The sequence below is a fragment of the Canis lupus genome, chromosome 4 (genome assembly GCF_048164855.1).
Source record: "Canis lupus baileyi chromosome 4, mCanLup2.hap1, whole genome shotgun sequence".
Taxonomy (NCBI): domain Eukaryota; kingdom Metazoa; phylum Chordata; class Mammalia; order Carnivora; family Canidae; genus Canis; species Canis lupus.
Genome location: NC_132841.1, coordinates 58,162,954 through 58,186,584, shown reverse-complemented (window position 1 = coordinate 58,186,584; position 23,631 = coordinate 58,162,954). Strand labels below are relative to the sequence as shown.

General features: G+C 43.4%; 1 protein-coding gene across 1 annotated transcript in view; it reads right to left on the bottom strand.

Annotated features, from left to right (window-relative positions):
* GLRA1 (glycine receptor alpha 1) overlaps positions 1-23,367 on the bottom strand; it is an 85,461-nt gene extending 62,094 nt beyond the window's left edge. The window contains exon 1 of the mRNA XM_072824429.1: positions 22,447-23,367. Coding sequence (XP_072680530.1) covers positions 22,447-22,502 — 56 coding nt within the window. The 5' untranslated portion in view covers positions 22,503-23,367. The remainder of the gene's footprint in view (positions 1-22,446) is intronic.
* Positions 23,368-23,631: the final 264 nt, after the last annotated feature.

Genomic DNA, 23,631 nt, shown 5'->3' with positions numbered 1-23,631 from the left:
TGGATGTGTGTGGCCCTCAAGCATCCAGGAGACTGATTTCAAAGGATGATGTTGAGAAAATAAACAATCTTTGCTGGGCTCTGAGGAAGAATGACTTTAAATTGTAGAAAGAGCAAGTTGGATTCAAGTCTGAAGCTGCCTTTAATCAACTGAGTGACTGGTCTTCAGAAAGAGAACACTTCACTGTGAGTGGAGAGGGTTTAGTTGAAGTGGGGATTTGTATGTAAATACGGAGTTTTCCAGAAGCTCCAGGGCTCTAATACTTCTCTAAAGAGCCCTTGTTCATTCCCCTGAATCCTCTAAGACAGGGAGCTGCAGCTCTGCTCAGTGGGGTGGAACTTCTTTGTCTCACTCAGCAGGTTCCAAAGTCTTGGGGAAGACAGAGGAAGAGGAGTCATAGAATTATAGGACTTGGTCATCTTGTACATTAAAAAAAAAAAAAAAAAAAAAAAAGACAGTTATCGAACACCTGCTGTAAGTTAATGACCGTATGTTACAGTTTTACAAAATCAGTAGGGATGATCATCTCTATCTCATAGAGAAGGAAACTGACTCAGAGGTTAGCTAGCAATAAATAGCAGATGCCATCAATGCTTGAACAGTTTCTGGGTGTCACGTACAGAGCCAAGAACTTTTCCATACAGGTTTTCTAATCTATCCAGCAACTCTAATGAAGTAGGTACCAGTTTCTCCTTCATTTTTTAGACGAGGAAACGAGGGTGTGGAGAGCTTAAATGACCTAATAACCAAGGTGCTCTGATGGTAGAATTGATACATGACTAACTGAGGTAGGATTTTGGCCTAAGTTTTGCAGCAGCTGTTCACATGTGCTAAAACAGCTCGCTCAACTGGAATATGCTTTGTGTTGAGTTTCCACTCCTCTATGGTTCAGTATAAGCTTCTGTAAGAAACATTGACTGAGGAGAATTCAGGAGAAGACATGTCCATGAAACCCGTGGGACCCAGTGAGGGGAAAAGAAGATAGATGGATGATGAAGGAAAGACCAGGTGCCCCTTCCTGGACTGAGGATGAAGGAGGCTAATGGCTGCAGGAACGCAAGGGTCTCTGCTGAGTTTGTCTTTTCCTTTTGGAGTTTCTTTCCTTTCTACCCTGCAGGATCCTCCAGCAAGGTCACCTCTTTGTAAATCGTGCGGGAACCTTGCAGGGGGGTAGATTCCATTGCCTCCTGCTTTTTTTTTATTATTAAGATTTTATCTATTTATTCATGAGAGACACACAGAGAAGCAGAGATAAAAGCAGAGGGAGAAGCAGGCTCCCTTTGGTGAACCTGATATGGGACTTCAGGACCCCGGGATCACCATCTGAGCCAAAGGCAAATGCTCAACCACTGAGCCACCCAGGCGTCCCTGCCTCCTGCTTCTTGCTGTAGGTCTCAGAGACTGTGAGGAGAAGTAGCCCAGGGGATGGGACAAGCAGTGGATGTAGAGTCAGAAATCCTGGCTTTGACCCCTCCCCCCTTCCTTTCTTGTGTGATGTCGAGCCAGCCCTTCATCATCTTTAAGCATCAGTTTCCTCATCCATCGAGTATAGATACCTTCTGTCCTAACTTCTAAATTACTATTTGAAAACATGTTGAAAACATAAGGTGCTACCCAAGTAAGAACTCCCTTCTGAACTGAAACGGGAATGTTCCATGGACTCTGCCATCATGCTCACGCTCTGCTGTCTACTAGCTGTGTGGCCTTGGGACAAGTGACCCATCCTGTCTTTGTTTCTGCATGTGTAAAATAGGGGTAATGGTAGTTGTTGCTCCTAGGATTATTGTAAAGAATAAGTAATTCTTTCATAGTGCTTATTTTGGTACTTGGCACATTGTGAATGTCCAATACAATTTTTATTGATTCAGAGAAAGTCGGTTGATCTAGGCTCTATGATGAGGGATAAATAGATGAATTTCTAGAGGCTTCCTGTGCTTTGTGCTTGAATGTTCAAGGACCACCCACTGTCACACCTAAAGGAGCCCTCTCTGGGGATCCTTCTCCCATGCTCTTAGTAATTTATCTGTTAAGTAGTAAATTAATAGCATTACTTTGGCATTTCAATCAATAGGATTAAGATGATCTGATGGTAACAGAGTAGTAATTGCTGCTGCACAGATGGAAACTGTCCAGTGGCAAAAACCGTTTTTCACAAGCTGGCTGGCTGCCCTCAGACCAGATTCTTTCAACCCTTTAAAAAATAACATTTTCCTCTGATGATTAAAACAATAAATGTACATTGGAAAAACACAAATTGCAAAAACAAAAACAAAAACAAAAAACAACAACAAAAAAACAAACCACCTGGAAATCCCATTATCTAGATACCTACTGTTACCATATTAGTAAATTTCTTCTGGGTTTTCTTTTTTCCACTACAGATTCTAATCGGTTTTGTTTCCTGCTTTTTTTTTTTTTAACTGAAGATTCTAAATAAGCATTTTTTCTCTTGTTATTAAACCTTTAGAAACACGATTATAAATGACAGCCTATGCCAGTGTGTGGCGTTATTAGCATTCACTTAGCTATCCCTCTACTGATGGGCATTTGTATTATTTTCAATTTTTAGCTATTATAAATGTTGCTATGAAAACTCCCCTTGGTCACAAACCTGTGTTCATGTCCTAGAAGCAAAATAACTTCCCTTGGTCACAAACCTCTGTTTGTGTCCTAGAAGCAAAATTGCTGAGTCAAGGAGTATGACTATTTCTAAGGCAAAAAAATGACACCAGTGTAAAGGAGTTTCCATCTCCCCCAACCCCACAACCAGCAGGCTCCTCATTGAAAATGAGACTCTTTATAAGGTAGAGTCTGCTAGGGGCAAGGGTTGAAGGAAATGGTGAGGCACTGAAAGTTAAAAGAAGAGAGATGACCACTTCTATCTTTTTCCTTTTTCTTCATTAACTCATATTACCAAGAAGTCCTAGGCATTGGAGTGTACTAGAAGGGAGAAGGAGAGACCTTTGTGACAGCATAGTTCAGAAGTTCAATGTTGTAGGTGCAATGCGTTTCTTTTTTTTTTTTTTTTTAAGATTTCATTTATTTATTCATGAGAGACACAGAGAGAGGCAGAGACACAGGCAGAGGGAGAAGCAGGCTCCCTGTGGGGAGCCCGATGTGGGACTCGATCCCTGAACCGGGATCACGCCCTGAGCTGAAGGCAGACACTCAACTGCTCAGCCACCCAGGAGTCCCCATTTCTTTTTTTTTAAATATTAAATTGCCCCTGCCTATGTCTTCTGCCTGTATCATACCCAATTTTTTCTTTTATCCCTGAAAGTACTTAGATATGATAAGCTTGATATGAGAGATAGGATGGCATGGTGGACTCAAATCTGCCACATAGCTATGTGATCTTGGGCAAGTCATCTAACCTCTTTAAATCTATTTCTTTATCAGAAAAAGGAGAGTAATAGTGTATTCCTAGGACTATTGGGGTGAAGGAGAAAATGTGTGTCAGATGCAGATGTGGTGCTAGACACATAGCACACCACTTGGTGTGTTAGCCATTATTACAAATAAAACTTAAATTTTCTTGAAGATTCAAACATTCTTTGCTAAAATTTTATGCCCAGTCTAGGTTACACCTGATAATCCTGAAGAACTTCAAAAAAATATAAAGACTAAAAGAGGCAGGTATGGCAGGAAATAAGGGATGTGGGCTGCACTTCCAATCTTGGCTAATTTATTATATTCCATTGTAGGCCTTGCATTTTAAGAAGGGCATTAGCAGGTTGGAACAGGCCCAAAAAGGAACAACTGGGCTGGTAAACAAACTTGAAATTGACCTGTAAGGAATAATTAAAGACTCTGTGGGTGTTAGGCTCAGAGAAGATTTAGGCAGAGAGATCATTTTTTTATAAATCTCTGTTGGGTTGTCATGGGGAAGAGGGACTCAATAAAATAATGTTCTTGAATATTTACTGTTTGCCAGGCACTGAGTTAAGCCCTTTGCAAGCATTATGTCTTTTTTCTTCTCCCGAACACTAGACGTCATGCATATTTGTGTTCCTGTTGCACGGATGAAGAGACCGAGGCACAGATGGCGGAAGTGACTTGGTTGAGAGTGACATGACTGGGAGGTGGTAGGTAGGAATAGAACCAGATTTTTCTGAGTCCGTAGCCCAGATACCTTTTACAGCCCCCTGTCCTGTTTCAGGCGGCCAGGGAAGGCAGGTGGGACTTTCAGAGATGGAGGCAGGTGGCTGCCTGATACATGTGAGGGAAGACTGTATTGACCATTAGGGCCACCCAGTAATGGAAGAGGCAGCAGCATCAGGAGGTGGCATGTTTCTTGTCACCAGAAGTATTCACGGATAGGCTGAACTGAGCAATGGGCTGTAAGGATGAACCGGTTAAAAAGTGGACTAGATGGGGCATGTGGGTGGCTCATACAGCCTTTGGCCCAGGGCGTGATCCTGGAGTCCCTGAATTGAGTCTGGTGTTGGGCTCCCTGCATGGAGCCTGTTTTTCCCTCTGCCTATGTCTCTGCCTCTCTCTGTGTCTCTCATGAGTAAATGAATAAAATCTTAAAACAAAAAAAGAGTGGACTAAAATTGTGACTTTACTACTTACTTTATGACCTTGAAAGTTGCTTAACATTTCTGAGCCTCAGTTTCTTCTTCTGTAAGCTAGGAATACTTAATTCTAACTGTAGGATTGTTAGGAAGAGTAAAAAATTCAGATAAATTGCTTAGACAAGAACCTGGTATACAGAAGTTGCTCATTGTTATGTTAAGTGAACAGTTATCCAAGATCTTTTTCTTTGCACCTGCGTTTATGTAGTGACGCTGTCTACTCACTTCTTCCCTTGGGTCAATTCCAGATTTGGCCCGTCACCTGCAGAGTCCGTACTCTACCTCACTTCTATAGAGGCTAGGCTCTGCCAGGTTCTGCCCTCTTAGGCAAATGACAGGTTGGACTTTGAAACAGGGGCAGTGGAATAAACAAAAGGAAGAATGTTTAGACTGAAATGTTGAGCAACAGAATAGATATTATTGGGAGAGAGAATAGAACCTATCACCTACTGATCAATTATTGGCGAGCCCACTGTGTGCCCAGCACCCTGCCCTGTGCATTAAGGGTGTATTCAATCAATCGGAGGTGCTCACGTCTTTGTCCTCAAGGGCCTCAAGGCCTGGGGTGGCTCAGACAGCTCTGCAAACTGGAGAATAGGACTGAGTGTCCCTCTGTGCTAACTCCTTTGGCACAGGGCTCTTAGGGAAGGGATGCTTAGAGGCAGGAGGTTGGAGAAGATGACCTTGAAAGATCTCTTGGTAGCCTGGGATTTTCTCTGTTTGGTGGTTCCCAGGATTGCATCCTTGCAGGCACGATGTGATAATGTTGCAGCTCTAGCTCCTTTGGGCACACTCTCTAGTTGCTTCCCGGGGACATCCCTCAGAACCTGGGAATATGCTAATCATTGTTGTCCATTGTCAGGCCCAGAGGAGGAGGGGCTGCCCTCCTTCCTAGACCCAAGAACCAGGCACCCCCCCCTCCCATTTGCCTCCCTGGGCTGCTTCAGGGTCCTGTTCTTCAGACATCTGCCCTGGCCCTCCCCTGCCCAGCCATGACTCCCACGGGGGGGAGGGGGGAGAGGCATTGGAGCTGACTGCCTGAGGATAAAGCTTTTATTGCTATAATTCTTGATACGAGAGTCCTTTCTTCTCTTTCAACAAGAAGGCAGACTCCAACTAATTTAGGAAATGCCTGTTGTTTTTCTTCCCTTGTTTCCTCCCCCTTTCATCATTCCTCCTTAGCATTTGCCTCTTTCCTTCCCTTCTTCCCCTCTAGTTTTCTACCTTCCTCCTTTTCCTTCATTTGTTTCTGAATCCTAGAATGAGGGAGCTGAGAGAGATCTTTAAAGTCAGCTAGTCCAGTCCACTCATCCACTTACAGAGGAGAATACTGGGGTCCAGAAGCGGGCGAGACTCACCCAGGATGGTCTTGGTTGAACCTGGGCGAGATTCTTCCCTCTTGATTACTCTGCTTGTCTCCCTTTTTCCCCCCACCCCTACACCTTGCCCCCTCTTTTATGTCTTGCCCCATATTATTTCTTATTCTCTTTTGTCTCTTCATGAATCCATGGTGACAGATGGAAAGGAAATTAGGACTTTGGGTGGCAGAACTGAGGGAACTGTTTCATCAAGTTCTCCCCACCTCCTTTCCTAACTGGGAAGGGCTATGAATGGGGGTGAGTCTCTCAGTTTTCTTCTTCAGAGACTCCCTTCCCTCCACTCTGCCCCAACACACCTCTGGAGAGGTTTGTCCAATGTCTTTCTGCATATGAAGACTTTGGACTGGATTGGCCTCAAGGTGTCCCAGATTGATAGAATCACTGCTTTGGCGTACTCATGCACAAAATGGGGGTGGTAATGATACCTACTTCATAGAGTTGCTTTACAGATTAAAAAGTTAATGCATATGGAGCTTTCAGAAAAGTTCCTGGCATATAGTAGACTCTAAATACATGTTATTTGATAATATTATAAACATCATTTATGGGATCCCTGGATGGCTCAGTGGTTTAGCACCTGCCTTCAGCCCAGGGTGTGATCCTGGAGTCCAGGGATCAAGTCCCACATCGGGCTCCCTGCATGGAGCCTGCTTCTCCCTCTGCCTGTGTCTCTGTTTCTCTCTTTCTCTCTCTCTCTGTCTCTCATGAATAAGTAAATAAAATCTTAAAAAAAACCTCAAACATCATTTAGAGGAATTTCTGTTCATAAGACAAAGGATTGGGAGTCATAGATATTAGAACATGAGAAGGGAACAGAAAACTATGAATACAGTTTCAATAGATACTTGCTGGTAACCTTGTCCCCACTGTGCTCTGTCTGCTGAATGCACCACTTTTTACCCAAACATGCCTTCTTTCCTCCAGCTATTTGAATTCATTTAACAGCCCATGTCCATGACTCACACTGAGAAGCTGTTTGATATTTAATGATAGTTAGGCATTGCTCAGCACTGAGTTTCACTCTTTCTGCTGTTTTCCATCTACCCCAATGGCAGTGTCAAAGATGAAATGGTAGAGTCCAGCATACTTTAAACTCAAATTGCCCACATATTGTATGACAAGTTTTGCCCAATTCATAATGTTTTTTTAAATTTTATTTTTTGTACATTTTTAATTGGAGTTTGATTTGCCAACATATAGTATAACACTCAGTGCTCATCCCATCAAGTGCCCCCCTCAGTGCCCATCACCTAGTCACCCCTTCTCCCTGCCCACCTCCCTTTCCACTACCCCTTGTTCATTTCCCAGAGTTAGGAGTCTCTCATGTTCTGTCACCCTCACTGATATTTACCCTTAATTTTATTTCTTAGCTTAACAAAACCTACTAGCATTACAATGAAATTGCTAAATTCTAGTACCTAGTAAAAGAAAATTCATGATAAGTAAAATTAAAGAAAATTATCCTGTACCATTGAAATTTGTCTTGCACACTATCAGTGGAACAATCTTTAGGTTTAAGGGGAAAATGTCTTAGTGAGAAGAGACATAGAGTCCTCAGTTCTTGTCTGGGCTGGGCATTAATTCACAGTGGACTTTAGACAAATCTCTTTCCCTCTGGCTTCTGTTCCTCCCTGGGAATTGAAAGGATTGGGTCAGTTAATTCTTTCCATCTCTAAGTTTTTTTTTTTTTTAATGACCAGGAGGATTTTATGAAATTACAAAAAGAATTGGGTAGGGCTTCAGTATCCTGATGAAAATATGTTGCATCCATCACTTGTTCTGAAGCTCAAGTCTATAACATAACTCTGGCCCCTCATTTTCCAATAACATCTTACTTCTAGCACAGTGATACCGGGAGGGGGGGGGGGAGGAAGAAACTTCCATTTGCTCAGAAAATCCCTCCAAACACACCAAACAGTATTTGCCTCTAGGCTCATTTTCATTTGGAGAAACCAATCAACTGGGCACTGGTTCAGACCACTCCAAATGTCTTTTTTCCCCTACCTGGTACGTGTGTCTCTTATTTAGGTGGGCTCCAAGTTTGATTGTGTTCCCATGCTCTCTGACAACCTCTTCTGACAAAATATATTTTTTCAGCTTTCAAAAGTAATATATATTGTAAAACATTCAAGCATTACCAAAATATTTAATGTAGGAAATAAAAGTCCCCCATAGTCTCATTCTCAAGAGATAATAACAACTATAAACAGTTTTGGGTCCATTTCTCTAGACTTCTTTTTCCCTATACGAGAACAATAAAACATTAAAAAAATAAAAATGGGTTCTTACTGTACATACTGTTTTGCTACTTGCTCTCCACGCTCCCCCTCCATTTTAATCTTTTGTCCTGGATATTTTTGACTTTTCTGCATGGAATGAGGTCACCTGCCTGTGGAACTTATTGGCCTTGAGATTTTGGATGAATCATTGCTCCTCTCAGAGTTTCAGTTTCCTCATCAGTAAAAAGAAAAGGGTTTTCCTCACCTGCCCATCTCCCTATGATATGTCTTTCTTTTTAAAGATTTTTATTTTAGAGAGAGAAAGAGAACACAGTAGGGTGAGGGGAAGAGGGAGAGGGAGGGAGAGAATCTCAAGCAGATTCCCTACTGAGCACTGAGCATGGAGCCTGACACAGGGCTCCATCTCGTGACCCTGAGATCATGATCAGAGCCAAAATAAAGAGTTGCATGCTTTGTGGACTGAGCCACTCAGGTGTCCCCTGCATGATATAAGTCTAAGGGAGTTGGTGTTTGCATGTGCAAGTATAGGCAGCCTGGGGTGGATTCCAGTAGACTATTCTCTGTCCCATCATCTGATTTACTCAGGTTGTAGTTGTGCTCATGACCTGAAAATCTATAGTTTCTCAAGTTGTTTGTTTATAGACCCCTCTGGAAGTTAAGCTGCATGAGAGCAGAGACTACATATGTTCTGTTCATCACTGTATCTGTCCCCAGAACTTGGAACAATTCTGGCTTATAGTAGGACTTCAAGAAATATTTTTGGGATCATGAGCAAATTGCCCACTCTCAGCTGGGATTCCAGTTGATAAAAGGCCCCTTGGGAGGGAACAGGACGGAGCAGGACTGGGCTGAGCCTGGTGACAGTAGATGGCTGGCCCTCGCAGTGTCCTTGAGCTCCCCATCCTCCTGCTTGCCTGTTCTGCAAGCCTTCTCCCTCTGCCTGCAATATTCTCTCTTGGCACTTGCTGCCACCTGGTGAATTAGTCATTCATTGTGGCCCAGTTTAAGTGTCCTGACTCCTTCAACTTTGTGCTGTCTCCCCACCTCTAGGTAGAGTTAATCAGACTCCTCTTTATGTTCTCACAATGCTCTGCACCTATTCCCTTAAAGTAATAATAGTCATCATGGCTTTCCTGCTTTGCGTGGTCTCTGTGTGCCACATGTATGTCCAACAACCTATATACCATCTCCCATTTAATCCTTAGGATGATTTTTTTTAGGTGTGGGGGAGTGGATACTAATCATTGCCATTTTACAGATGAGGGAAACTGAGGCTTAGGAATCTTAAAAATAATCTCTGTCCAGGACATACAGGTATCAAGTGGTATAACCAGGATTCCAGAATATGTCTGACTGATTCATAAGAGTTTTTAACTGCTGGATCTTCTCTGAGACAACTTAATTAAAGAATTATGCAATGACAGATGGAAAGACCCATAGTCTTTACACAGTCCAGTCTTATTATAGGGATGGAAAAACTGAGACTCAGCTACAAAGTTAGAGCAGGAATTACAGGGGAAGGAAAATCTTGTTCTCATCTCCAGGATGTTTGATTTTGAGGCAACATGGGGGTTACACCTTTTATTGAATCTTGTCACCCTCTTTTCCAGGAAGCCTAGCTTTTTTTTTCAAAATTTAAAAATTTTTATTTATTTATGATAGTCACAGAGAGAGAGAGAGAGAGGCAGAGACATAGGCGGAGGGAGAAGCAGGCTCCATGCACCGGGAGCCCGACGTGGGATTCAATCCCGGGTCTTCAGGATCGCGCCGTGGGCCAAAGCCAGGCGCTAAACCACTGCACCACCCAGGGTTCCTGGAAGCCTAGCTTTTTATGTTCCAAGGCCTATTCAACGGAATCCTCCAAGCCCCTTCTCTCTAGATGTGATGCAGTCTTTTCTCGGCTCCTGTCAAGAGTTTTTCTTTTCTACTAAATGTTTTAGGTCACACCAAGTAAACTATCTGTGATGAAGTTCATGCTTTCTGCATAATTGAAAACCATTTTAGGAAGTTTGTCTTGTCCCTATGGAAGGGGCCTTTCTGCAGACCTGGGTCATGGTGGGAAGCAGCTTCTTGATCTGTATTGGCTCAGATGTTTTGAAAGGCCTAGGGTTTGAACACGCTCATCTAGATGGCAAGGATAAAGCTGAGCAACTCACTGCAATGGCTACTGAGCCTGGGCTGAGCTGCCATGTCCTGCTCATTCTCACTGTGACTCATGTCTTGGAGCAAAAAGGGGTCACAGTGAGACACAGGAGTGCTTTGGGGTTGGCTGGTTGGAAGCCTTCCGGTCTTGGGCTTCTGCAGAGCCAAAAAGAAGATTCTGGGAGCAGGCATGTGGGGACCAAGCAATTCAATTCAACAAGCACTGAAACCTGATATACATGAACCACAGGGACAATGCTATGTATGAGGAAGGAATAGAACAAGTTGAAAACTCTGGGAAGCACCAGGGGGTGTGTTTTTGTCTTCTTGTTGTCCTTCCACATGTCCCACAAAATTCATTACGTTTCTAGACTTTTAAGGGCTTACAGTCCAATAGGGAAGTTAGAAGGGCACTCAAATGCACAGAAGGCCACTGTGAGTAACCTGAGTGCTAAGGGTCATGCCTACATCTCCAAGGGGACTTAGGAAAGAGAGTCTATGGCCAGTTGGGGGATGGTGGTCCAAGGGCTGCCTCACAGAGGAAGTGAGGCTAGAGCTGGACCATGAGGCATGGATGGGATCTCAGAGATGTGGAGAAGGAATTGCCATTCGTTAAGGGCTTATGTGCAGTGTTGAAAAAGTGCATGAAAGATAACTTCATTGATCTATTGGTGAAGTTCTTATCTTTAGTTTTTAAGATGAGGAACTGGAAGCTTCAGAAAGGTTGAGTGCACTGCCAAGATCATACAGCAAGGAAGTGACAGAGGCAGGATTCAAAGTCAAATTAACTAGAATTCAGAGCTGGTTGGTATGGCTTTCAGGGCAAAAATGAGGGAGAGTTTTTTTTTTTTCCCTAGATCTACGGAGGGATAGGGAACAGTATGAGGACAGTATAGGGATGGGAATAACAGGTATACTGCAGAGACCAATGAGAAGCTCAGTTTGGGCTGGAATTTGGTTTGTGTGAAGGAAAAGAGCTGGACATGGAGGTGGAAGCTATACGGTGAAAGGCAGAATTGTGTCCTGCTAAAACTTGGCAGGCTCAGCAAAGGGCAGCACAAATGCAGAAAGGAATGAGATAAATCTGTATGCACACTGGCAACGTATTAGTGAATGAAAAAAGGAAGTTGCAGAGCATGGTGTTTAGTATAATTTCATTTTTGTAAAATAGAAATGGCTCACTAGAGTAACATGGCGGTTAAAGTCCATCTGAAGCCAGACTGCTTGGATTTCAATCCAGCATTGCCATTTCCATGGTGGGTAACCCTAGGAAAATTATTTAACCTCTCTGTTTCCTCGTCTGTAACCTCATCTATACAATGAATGAACAATGCTTTATAGGAGTGCTCTGAAGCCTACGTGGCTTAATACCAATTCAGCTTTTAGAAAGATGTCAGGCACATAGTAAGCACTCATGTTTTTGTCATTATGTTATTAAAATCATCTTGAATGCTGAATATCAAACTGTTAAGTGATTTACCCTAGGGGGTAAGACTTCTGTGGATTTTAGTTTTAATCATATTTCCCTATGTGGTTTAAATATTTTATAACAAACCTGTAATGCTTATAATGTAAACAAACCAGCAAGTTTATTTCAAGAGTTGATATTAGGAGACTTTGTTTTTATTGTATTTTTTCTTCTATTAGCAGCAGACCTGCTATGGATACACTTGGAGAAGTCTCTGGTGTCACTCAGAGAGCTCTTGAAAATGGATGTGTGAGAGAGCAATGTTCGGGCTTCCCACAAACCAGGCCTGGAGTGCCGCTCATGATTACAAGGAGAGCTGGCCTAGTCCTTGCTTCCTGTCCCCATTCTGCTCCTGCCATCCTTATCTGGCCCAGGCATGGTTTCCCAGACTAGAGATGTTCTAAGAAGCCCTTGACCATGCTTTGGGAATGGCAAATCTCGAGCCTATGGTGAGACCTCCAATGCTGGAGCTTGGGCTGCCTCTCCAACCTCCTTCCCTGGAGATTGGAGATAAAGGGAAACTGAGTATTCTCAGTCTTGTGTGTTTGTGGATTAGGAAGCAAGGCTTTGGTTTGAGGACTAAGGACTGACAATTAAAAAGATTTTTAGGGGCCCCTTCATGTCTCAGTTGATTAAGCATCCGACTTTTGATTTTGGTTCAGGTCATGATCTCAGGGTCATAAGATTGAGCCCCAAGCCAGGCTCTATGCTGAGTGTGGAGCCTGCTTATGACTCTCTCTCTCCCTCTGCCCCTCCCTGCCCCTGCTCACATACACACTCTCTCTCTCTCTAAAAAATTTTGAAAAAAAAAATGTGGGCCACAGATTATGCTGCCTTTCTTCTCAGCCTCCCAGCCCATGCAGAAATTGTCTTACAGAACCCTCAACAGCTCTTTCAATTAAGCACTTTTGTTCATAAGGCAAGGCAGATGAAGAAGAAAGGTATTGTAGTGACCTGTGTGCCCTTAGAGCCCTCGCCACATCCCTCTGTGATGGGGGTGGGAGTTAGTGCCATTCCCCTCTTATGAGAAGGGTGGAGATTGAAAACTCACATCTGATTATAGATGTACATTAACTTTATGATTATCTGGAACCATCTGAAAGAGATGAGCCCTTGGTTATCTAGAGAGGGAAATTAATGTCTTTGCTACCTTTGTCTTCATCCGGTTCGGTCCTCTCTTTCCTCCTCCTTAGTTCATTCTTGGAGTAATAATATCAGTGCAATGACTAAGAGAATGTTTTCTGGAGTTAGCCTAGTTTTGAATCCTGACTTTGCCTCTTACTGGTTGTCTTACCTTGGGCAAATTACATAACCTCTTTATGCTTCAGTTTTATCAACTGTAAACGGGAATATAATAGCACTCATGTCTGAGGATTTTTGTAGGGTTATGAGATGAAGCACATGATGTTGTGAGCACAGGACCTGGCTTTCAATAAATGCTCAATAAATAATAACAACTATTATCAGTGCTTTGTTGCAGCCCAGCTTGAGAGGGAGCATCATGAGGAAGGAAGAAGGGAAGATTTGGGAAGAAAGGAACATTAGCCTGCAGTATCTATTCGCATAAAAGATGCACATACTCTGTGCCCTAGCAATTTCTTTTTTTTTTTTTTTTTTTTTTTTTTTTTTTTTTTTTTTTTTGTGGGCATGGATTTTATTTACCCTAGCAATTTCATTTCTTGTTCTTGTTATCTGCCTGGAAAAACATCACATGTGTTCACAAAGATGTTGGTACACTGAGATTATTGTAGCACTGATGGCAGTGGAAAATTTAGAAGAAAGTATAAATACCCATCAGTAAGGGGATGGCTGGAAAACAATGGGATACACATAACATTAAATGCTCTGCAATAGTTAAAAGAATGAGGTGGAGCTGTATGCCTCAACAGGTAAAGCTTCCCAAGACATGGTGATATGTGAACAAAACAAATTGCAGAATTATATAGGCAATACGATTCCTCAAAATAATAAGATATATATTTCAATAGTTGTACACATGTATGTATGTACCCATATACACATACATATATGAATAAAAATTATCAAGTACAACACCCCTTAAAGAAACAAAAGCTGGGACAGACCTGGAGAGCCTATCAAAAGGGATTCTTAGGTTGAAGTCTAGTATTAGATTTTTAAAAAGGAATGTATTCATATATTGTATCATTAAAAATGATCAAGAACAGAGAAAGAACTACCTATCTGGCTAAGAATCAGAGCAATATGGCTGTCAAACTAAAGGCTTGATGGAAATTCCCAGCTCTTCTCTTGTAGGCTTCTTTCCATCCTCCCACTGTGGCCCACCGGCAGAAGGTGGGGCTGTTTGCCTTAGAACTGTACCAGCTCATTGGCCTGCAGCTTTAGGAATTTTATATATATGTGTATATATATATATATATATGTGTGTGTGTGTGTATATATATATATATATATTCTTAGGCAAGTCACTTTTCCAAATCTCAGTTTTCTCAACTCTAAATGGGGATAGTAACCACTGTCTTGTATTTATTTTTTAAGGTGACTGGGATGCTACCATGGGATTGTGAGTGCGAAACACTCAGCAAACTGTCAAGTGCTCTTGTAAGAGAGTGCTGCAAGTCTGCCTGGCAGCCAGGGTTGCTGCGGCTGTGCCGCCTTTCTCTGGAGCTGGGCAGTGTTGCAGAACTGAGCACATAGCAATAAACACGCAGCTCTCAAAGGCCGAAGATCATAGCAGTTACTTTTTTTTTTATTTTTTTTTATTTTTTTTTATTTATGATAGTCACAGAGAGAGAGGCGCAGAGACATAGGCAGAGGGAGAAGCAGGCTCCATACACCGGGAGCCTGATGTGGGATTCGATCCCGGGTCTCCAGGATCGCGCCCTGGGCCAAAGGCAGGCGCCAAACCGCTGCGCCACCCAGGGATCCCCAGCAGTTACTTTTTTTGATGAATAAGATAATAATGTGCTTTGTGGAAAGGATAAAAAGTCTAAGAAGGCAGAGAAGAAGGAAGGACTGAGGTTAGACAGGTGGTAGCATGGGGCAACAGCCTCTGAACATCTGGGAGTCCTAAACAATACTCTAGTTATGTTGGGTTGACAGTGCAATGTGTGCAGGGGTGCTGGTCAGTGAGGTTATCCTTGGAGCGAGAAACCACAGATCTCCTTCTGATCACCTTGGTCTACCTCCTCCATCAATTCCGATAGATTCTCACTTCTGTGTCCTAGGGCCCCCTGCGGCTGGGATTCAAAGCATGGTCCTCAGGTGCCCCTTCTCTTTACCCAACATCATGACAGGAATTCCCAGCTGTGTAAATGAGAGCTCTTGTACTAGGACCTTAAGGCCCAGGCCCCCAGTTTGAGAATGGGGATAGCTCTCTGAGGAACCCTTCTTGTGGTGTGTGTCTGTGTTCATGAGGGAGGACAGTGTGTGAGAGTGCCAAATGAAGAAAATGCAGTGGTAGAGTTGAGGGCACACAGCCCTGAGAGATGACACGCAGGGCGATAAGTTTGGGGATGAATATAATTATGTAGGACTTGGGGAGCTCCGCTATTTCACTCTATAACCTTAAGGAAGTCATTTGTTCTCTCCTCATCTGCAAATTAGAAGGGTTGATCTATGTCAGGGGTCCCCAGCCAGAATCATTTAGAGCCCTACTATTGAAACCTTTGGTCCATGGAAGCATCAGCATCACCTGGGAGCTGTTAGAAAAACAGACTCTCAGGCCCTACCCAAGACGAATCAGCAGCTAAATGAGGTTCTCAAGTGGTTCATACTGAAGTTTAAAAAAGCAGTGATTTAGAGACTCTTGCTAACATTATGAGTTTCTGGGTTCCCCTCCTGAGAGATTCTGATTCAGTAGTCTAGTATGGTGGCAGGAAACTAGATGTTTGACAAGCCCCTCACAGCTAGATTTGAGAGCTATTGAATTATAGAACTGCCTTAAGTCTCCCTGATTCTGTTGGTACTTAAAATGCTCAGAAGGAACGTGTGATTGTCTCAGGGTGAACGGGTGGGAAATTGAGGACTTTGCCATGAAGGGAGCAAAGGCTTATAGCCTAGGTGCCTGTGGGTTCCCCAGTATGCGAGGCAAGAGAGAACGCTGCCCATTTCACGGCTGGGATTAATGACTGTCAGCAGCTCCCTGTTAAGACGGTAAACTCATTTAGCAACGGACACTGAAAAACAGCCGAATCCAAAGGCAGAGAGTGGTAATCTAATTGCACTGAATTAGCCTCGGGAGACTCGGACAATATCAACTTCAGAAAACCACAAAGGGCTCTTTTATAAGGAGTTTCAAAAGCTTTGGGGCCTCAGCACCCCTCATCAGGGCTTACATTACAAAGCATAGGCACTGTGCGGATAAGCCCCTCTCCTCAGCATCCCAGGGTATTGTTCCCTTCCAATGTGCTTTCTGAATGAATTTGCTGGCTGGCCCTATGGTGTTTTCAGTTGTGTGTTAGGCTTAACAGAGGCTTGGTTCAGGAGGGACGGCTGGAGTTCAGGGTTGAAAGACCTTCAGCCATACAGGCCACCGTGCCCATGGACTTGTCTGCAGACCGGTGCACTACCTGGTGGTCTTTCTGGCTCTGATATGTTCTTATTCTGAGGTCCTTCTCATTTCTTAAAACCCGCCTCTTACATAACCAGGTGATTTCCTTTTAATAATCCTTTGTTGCATCGTGTGTGTGTGCGCGCACGCGTGTGCGCGATCATTTCCCAATTTATTCATCACCAATCCATTTTGAAGAAGGAAATGATTTGAGTGAATGCGTGTTTGTGGCACAACCAGAGAGCTTACAAAGATCGTATCGTAATTTGGGGGTCAGGAAAGGAGGGAATAGAAGTATTGTGAAGATTTGTCTCTGACCTGCATTCATTGACTTTAATGCAGAAAATTATAAACCTCAATCTACAAAAGCAGCTTGAATTTCTTCTACACCCTTCCTGGGAGGTGGATTTCTCTGCTTTCATACCTCCAGTGACAGGGACCTTTACTACCACCGAGGTAGCCCATTGCACCATTTGACAGATCCGTCATTAATTTCCAAATTACATTGAACTAGAATGTGAGTGTGTACATTAAAATAATTATCCATCAATTTGCTCCATTTCTTCTCTTGGAGCTATATAGAATAAATCAAATTTAATGTTTCCCAAATGGGGTCCCTGGATACCTAGGGGGTTCATGAAATAGTAATGAGGATTCAGATTTCATTTTAAACATTTCAGAGACTCTAACAAATTGCATATTTACTTCTGACAAAGCTCTATGGAGTCACTAAAAAGCATCACATGTCTCTACTTTTGTTTTCTCTTAGGTCAACTCAGGGTGGTGACGTCGCTTATCCCATAATGTTCAGAGTTCCTGACAGTTATGTATGCCTTTGATTAATAAAGATGAGGAAAATAAGTTAATGACAAGTAGGCTTTGGCAAACAAAATTTTAGAAACAGATTTTATGGGGGAGGAAGAAACCCAAACAAAATCCCTGGTGAAAGTAGAGAAGTTTTTGGTCTCTTTCTTATGCCACTCTTCGGATCTATGGGGATACTAAATCAAGCACCCTGTTTTTTCATCATCCAAAGCACTTCCTGGGGAAACGGACATATTTATGCGATTTTTCAATAATTGTATCTAGAGTGGGATAACCCTCCAGAGTGAAGTTGCTTAATGAGGTCCTCAATTCTTTCAGACTTTTGAGCCTGAATATGATGCAACATTGCTATTTCTTATAACTGTTGAAATATGCCACAATATTTGTAAGCAAAACTTCTGTCATGGAGGATATTGGAAGAGATAATCCTTAACTGGCACAGTTAAAAATGATTTTGGAGAGTGATTTGTTGATTCCTTTCATTTTACAGCTGGGGAAACTGAGGGCCAGAAAGGTCATGGAACCCTCTCAAGGTCATGCCACTGGCTAAATTCTGGATCCCAGGTCTCATGCCCTTTGGGCCAACGCCGCTTTTCCTAAAGCAGCAGAAAACCTGCAGAATAGCATCAAGATGGCCAGGCAGGAGACAGTGCCATCCATCTTAAAAATCATTCTGGCTTCTGCCAGCTGATGAAGGAAATAAAGTTAATGACGCCCACATAAATGTGATGCTGTCGCAGGACGCGTACACAGGCTGTCTAGAGAGGAGCTCTATGGGCCTTCTGAAGGAGGAAAAAGGCTTTTAATGTAGCTTTAAAGGGAGCAGTGTCTCTCCTCTCTGCAAGGACAAGGACTGTGGCATCTGTTACCTTTGTCCCCTCCGCAGAGTGCCTAGCTTTGGACCAGGTGCATACATACATGATAAATAAATGCCTGGTGAAGAAAAGAAGGCAGTGTCGGCACTGAGGCAAATTCAGTTTGAGCCTTTGTGGGTACGGGCCTCTGTCTTTTATAAAGACCTTACCCCAGATTGGAGGGCACTTAAAGGTGCTGGAATCAGTCATTTGAGTTGATTGGTGAGCAAATTGAGTTCCCATGATGCAAAGAGACTTGTCAAAGCCATGCTGCAGGATAGGAGCAAAGCTGACTTTAGAAGGGGAGAGGTGGTTTTCAAATCATAGCCTAACTACTCTCTCCACCGCACCACATTTGCCACCTCTTTCATAACAAATTGGTCTCAAGAATAAATTTCCTAAATATCCCCAATAGGTCATTACCAGTTTTGCAAATATGCAGAAGCTATGTGTCAATTCATAATTCTATTTACCAGCCTAAGGTCCTTGTCTAAACTGTCCTTTGGGAATAAAAGACTTGATGTTTTCTTTTCTCTTACTCAACATTCCTAAGCTCCCAGAAGAGGGTAGACTGACATTTTGATTGGCCCTGGTGCAAACTTGCCCAAGAAACTTCTTTCCTTAGGAGAAAATCCTTGGCCCATTTCAGAAGCTCTTAGATACTTTTTGCAGTGCCCACAATACAGTGGGTAAGATTTGAGGGAAAATACAGTTATGCTACCAGGAGGAAAGATCGAGATGGTTATCTGCCCCTCTTGGCCAGCGTGGAGACTGAGAAACCAGTCAGGCCACCTCAAAGGAAGACTCATTCACCCTTCAACTTGGTGGTTTTCCAGGACCAAGATATGAAACAATATTTTTTCCATGTTCCTTTTGACCCTAGTGTGAATAGAGACATCTTTCCTTCAAGGTTTTAGTGACCTTTCTTAGTAAATGAGTGCCATATTCAGCACAAAACCCTGTGCAAAGAAGCATCTACTGGGGTGGCAGATGGAAGTGGCACATAAAGAAAAGCTGATCATCTTTTGGGAAAACCACCCATCTATTAGGCTTAGTTCATCTCCTATACCTTTATTCCCATTGCAAGCATAAGCTAGGTCCCTTTTTGTTTCATTGGGGTACTTTGTGTGTTTCATAAGGGGCATTTTCTCAAGGAAACTAGACTTTTCTCCTCATTATAATTAGTATATCAGAACAGCAGATTAAATATTTGGTCATTCTATACCAGTGGTTCTCAACTGCAGATAATTTTTGCACCCCAACCCTCACCGCAGGATTTTTGGCAATGTCCGTAGACATTTTTGATTGTCATGATGCGGGGGCAGGAGTGCCACTGGGGCCATGGTACTGCTAAACATCTTACACTGTGCAGGACGGCCCTCCTAATAAAGATGATACAGTTCAAAATGTCGATAGTGTTGAGACTGAGAAACATGTTATATGCTATAAGTCTATTTGAATAGAAGATAAAAAATGTTGGGGTCTTCCTGGTCCCTTCCAGCCATAAGCCACTGGAAGGGCTCTGGGAATCAAAGCAAGTTCCCTTTGGCTTGAAAGGAGGTTTGAAAGGAATGTGCTTCTACCATAAAAAAAACAACAACAACATATCTTTGCCTATTATTTTTGACTAGTCTGGATATAAAGCCTCATCTCCGACTGAAAATAAAGAGACAAAATTTAGGTTATTGAATCCTAGAATGTCACTCATGGAATTTTAGAACCATAGGCTTTTAAAATACCAGAACAGGAACTTCAGCCAAATCACCTCATTTTACTTATGGGGTCATAGTTGATGAGCACTGCAATGCTGTGTGCCTCCCAGTACCCTATATCTCTCTCCCCCAAGCTCTGTCTAAGGCCTCAATTTGTTCTGTGTTGGCACCATCTAATATTTCTGGCTCACTTTGATTGTTATTTTGTTTTACCATCATTATTGCCATTTTGCTGCTTACGTACTGAGCCAGCGGTACTTCTGTTATTGATGGCCTTTCCTTTTCTAGCCCCTAGACTTCCCCAACAAGGTGAGCAGCTGGCATCATTTAATCTGAGGAGTACCTGGGTGCCTAAGATGCTTGGACTGGCTCATTCCAACACAGGTACCTGTCCCCTGGGGGAGAAAGAGTTATTCACATGGAATCTGCTAGGGAGCTGCCTATCTCTATTTACCCCCACATACAATTCTATTGAGTCCCCAGATTTTAGTGCTTCTGTATTTTCACCTAAAATTTAAAAAATGAGAGAGTTAGAAATGAAAGTACCAATTACACAAAGACAATACTTTTCCTCCTTTTAACCTTTTTTTCCCCATCTCTCTGAAAAATTGCTAAGGGTATTTCTCTAGTTCAATTGCTAGTTTTATTATTTTATGTTTCAGAACATTTCTGAAACAACATTTACTCCTCAGATGATGTAGCCATTCCTATATTTTGAAAGTGCAGTAGTGCCAACCCCTTCCCAGCTCTCCAGAGTCATGACTCTTCTTTCCTTATAAACACAGAATCCCATATACATTGTAGCTTAGATATGCCTTGACACACGTAGAGGAAGGAGATGTAGAGTGAGGCTTCTTGACGGGCCACCACCAGTTTACTTAAAGAATTAACACGGTGGATTCATCACATTATGAAAATGATTACAATGCAAACCTTTTAGACAGTGTCTCTCTTTTGTGAAAGACAATGTCGGAGAGAAGAAAATCAAGCATACTGTTGTTCATCAAGAAAAAAGGAATCCGATGTGTGCATGGGGTGGGTGATGTGCTTGGTCCTATTAATTTGCTCTTTAATCTTTCTGGTTCAGTTCTGTCTCAGTAAGCCAAACAGAGAATCAATTTGCATACAAATGTTACCAAGTACCCCACATCCACATCATTTTACAGTGCTATATGTATGGAAGGGAGAAAGGATTTGATATTGTTGAGAGGATACTTCTTGCCCTTTCCCCCATAAAGTAGCTACATTTCACTCCAATTCACAGGGCCCTGGATTGTTGCACTTTTTTCATTTTATCTTAGTCCCTGACTATTTGCATTCTGAGCTGTGGGAGGACTATGGCCTATCAAAGAATTATTTGAACTGGAGATTAGAAGCTTTAGCGCTGGGTATCTCAGGGAAGGAAGGGGGTCTTTTCTTCATCTCAAGAGAAAGACATGAAGAGTGATTCATATATAGACCCTTACAACCTGGGGTCTGAGAGAGGTGTCATTCATTTAATAAACCAACCGACAGGTTAATCAAATCAACAATTCATATGCAGAATTCTCTATAATGTTAAAAGGAAAACCAAGAATTAGTTGCTGGCTTATGATGGGAGAGAATAATATTTGATGGTTACTTATTTTTAAAAATAACCTAGAGTATTTTTTTTTCAAATGGCTGTTAATACAATGCCATGGTAAAACATGAGAGTCAGGTATCTAAAATGAGAAAGATTAATGATCCCTGCGGGTCATGGAAGAAGAAACATTTTTTTTTCAATTCATATAAATGGAATTTATCATAACCATCTCTGATGATGGCTGATTCACCCACTTACAAAAGGACTATCTATTTCAATGCTTCCCGAAAAGGTGATTTTTCACTTTTCACTTGTACTAACATAGAATGCTAAGTCTGTAGGTAGAAAATTTTAACCTGGGAGATAATGGGTGAGGGAACTCAGCTGCAGACTAAGGAACAGATATAAATTAAACAAAACAAACAAGAATCGTCCATCAGTTCAGGATCTTCAGCTAACAAAGTAGAGTTTGGAAAGGTGAGTGGGTGAGAGGAGGGAGTCAAAGTTTCAAAAGGGAAATGCTTCCCAGGATCTGTTCCTAAGTAGATGCACCCAAGTTCAGGGCTTTACAACCTAAGGTCCTAACACTATTGTTTCCAAGCAGTAAACCTCAGCAACTCTCCCCCCTGCCCCATCCCCACCGCAGAAAAAGAAAACAACAACAAAAAATGAGAGAAAATTAAATGTTCTGTGTCCAGCGAGTTCGAGTGCAACCTTCCCCGTCACCGCTAGTTGTCACTTGGCTCCCAGACGGGAGAGCTGAGGTTTTCGGCACTGCGGTTAGAGAGAATGCAGTCCTAATTAAACTGAGTAACTCCTAAAGCTTCCCCTTAAAGTCCTCAGCCCAGTGAGAGCCAATATGCAGAGGGGCTGGGGGCCAGGGATGGGGCAGGGGTATAGCAGGTGGAAGGACAAACAAATCACAAAAAACAGGCAAACAGATGCCAGAGCAGAGACCGTCTCAGACCTCTCCACGCACAAGCCAGACAGCCTGCGGGCGGGGTGGGGTGGGGGGGCGGGGGATGGAAGGACCCGATTGCAGCGGTATAAAACAGCCCCCTCCCCCCAAATAGGGGGATCACGGACAGAGTCAGCCTCAGTGCTCCTTTCCCCCATTTCCATTACAGCGATGTGGTCAGTAGAAAATTGCATACCTGAAGAATACAATGGTCTCCCAAAGGTAGAGTCGGAGAGTATTGAAGCTGTACATTTTTCAGGTCCTTGTGCTTTGTAGTCCAGGAGTTATGGGGGCAAAAATGTTTCAAATTGGCACTTAACAAAACCAGCGAGCGCTACTGAAAAAATAATCCAGATGCTAAGGGGAGGTGGAGAACAGGGGTGCGGAGCAAGAGCCCCGGGGGAAATTGGAACGAGGAGGCTGTAGGTACCACGGACAGAGGCAGCCGCGACGCGTTTCAGCACCACGGAGAGCGTCCAGCCCTGCTTTTCAGGAGCGCGAAGAGTATTGCTGTTTGTTAAACTCCAGCTTGTCTGTTGGCTCCCTGCGGCGCTGGGGAGGCACGTTTGGGGGTGGGTATATTTTCTTTTTTACCCCTGTTATTCTGTTTAAACGGCCAGGTCCATGCAAGAAAAAAAAATCTTCTGTGGCGATCAGAGCGCTGGCCTCGGACCGTTAGGTTGGGCGAGCATCTTGGGTAGCGAGAGCTGGGCTTTATGCCCCTGGGCTGGCCTGAGGGGGTTAGGGGCGAGGGCAAGCGATTGACGGTGCTGCCTTCAGTTAAATCCCGGAGAATGTGCCAGGCTGGCGCATCGCGACCGAGTCCCGGAATCTCGTTCCCCTGCCTGCGTGCCGGTCTGCTGTCGTCTTGCGATCCCTGTTCTCTGGTCCCCGCCGAATAAGTTATGATCGCTGCAGGAAAGGTGTCCCATTGCTCGGGGCTGCAGGCGTGAGAGAGCTCAGGGCAAGTTTCAGGGGCTGCCGGGGTCCATGGCGACCCCGCGGGGCTCAGGAGCCCAAGGCTTCAGATGCATCTCGATTTTCTGAGCTCGCCCATCTTCCTTTGGCCAGGACTCCTTCAGATCTTCAGACTTTCTTACTGCATTAATTTAACAAACTGGCGGCATGGGGGTTAGGAGGGGGGTGGCGGGTGAAGGCCGATGGGAGGGGGGTGGAGAGGGAAAAAAGGGGGGAAAAACTCCTTAGTATCTTCAAACCCTCCCACTCGAGGTGCTCATTGGCCCGCGGCTGCGAAAACCAGATCTTTTCTCAGTGTTTGGCCAATCGCGTATTAGACTCTGGGTTGAGTTTAACGCTTGAAGTGCTGGATGAGATCCGCGTCTCTCCTCCCCTTTGCAAGCGGGCAGTGGGGTGGGTGAGA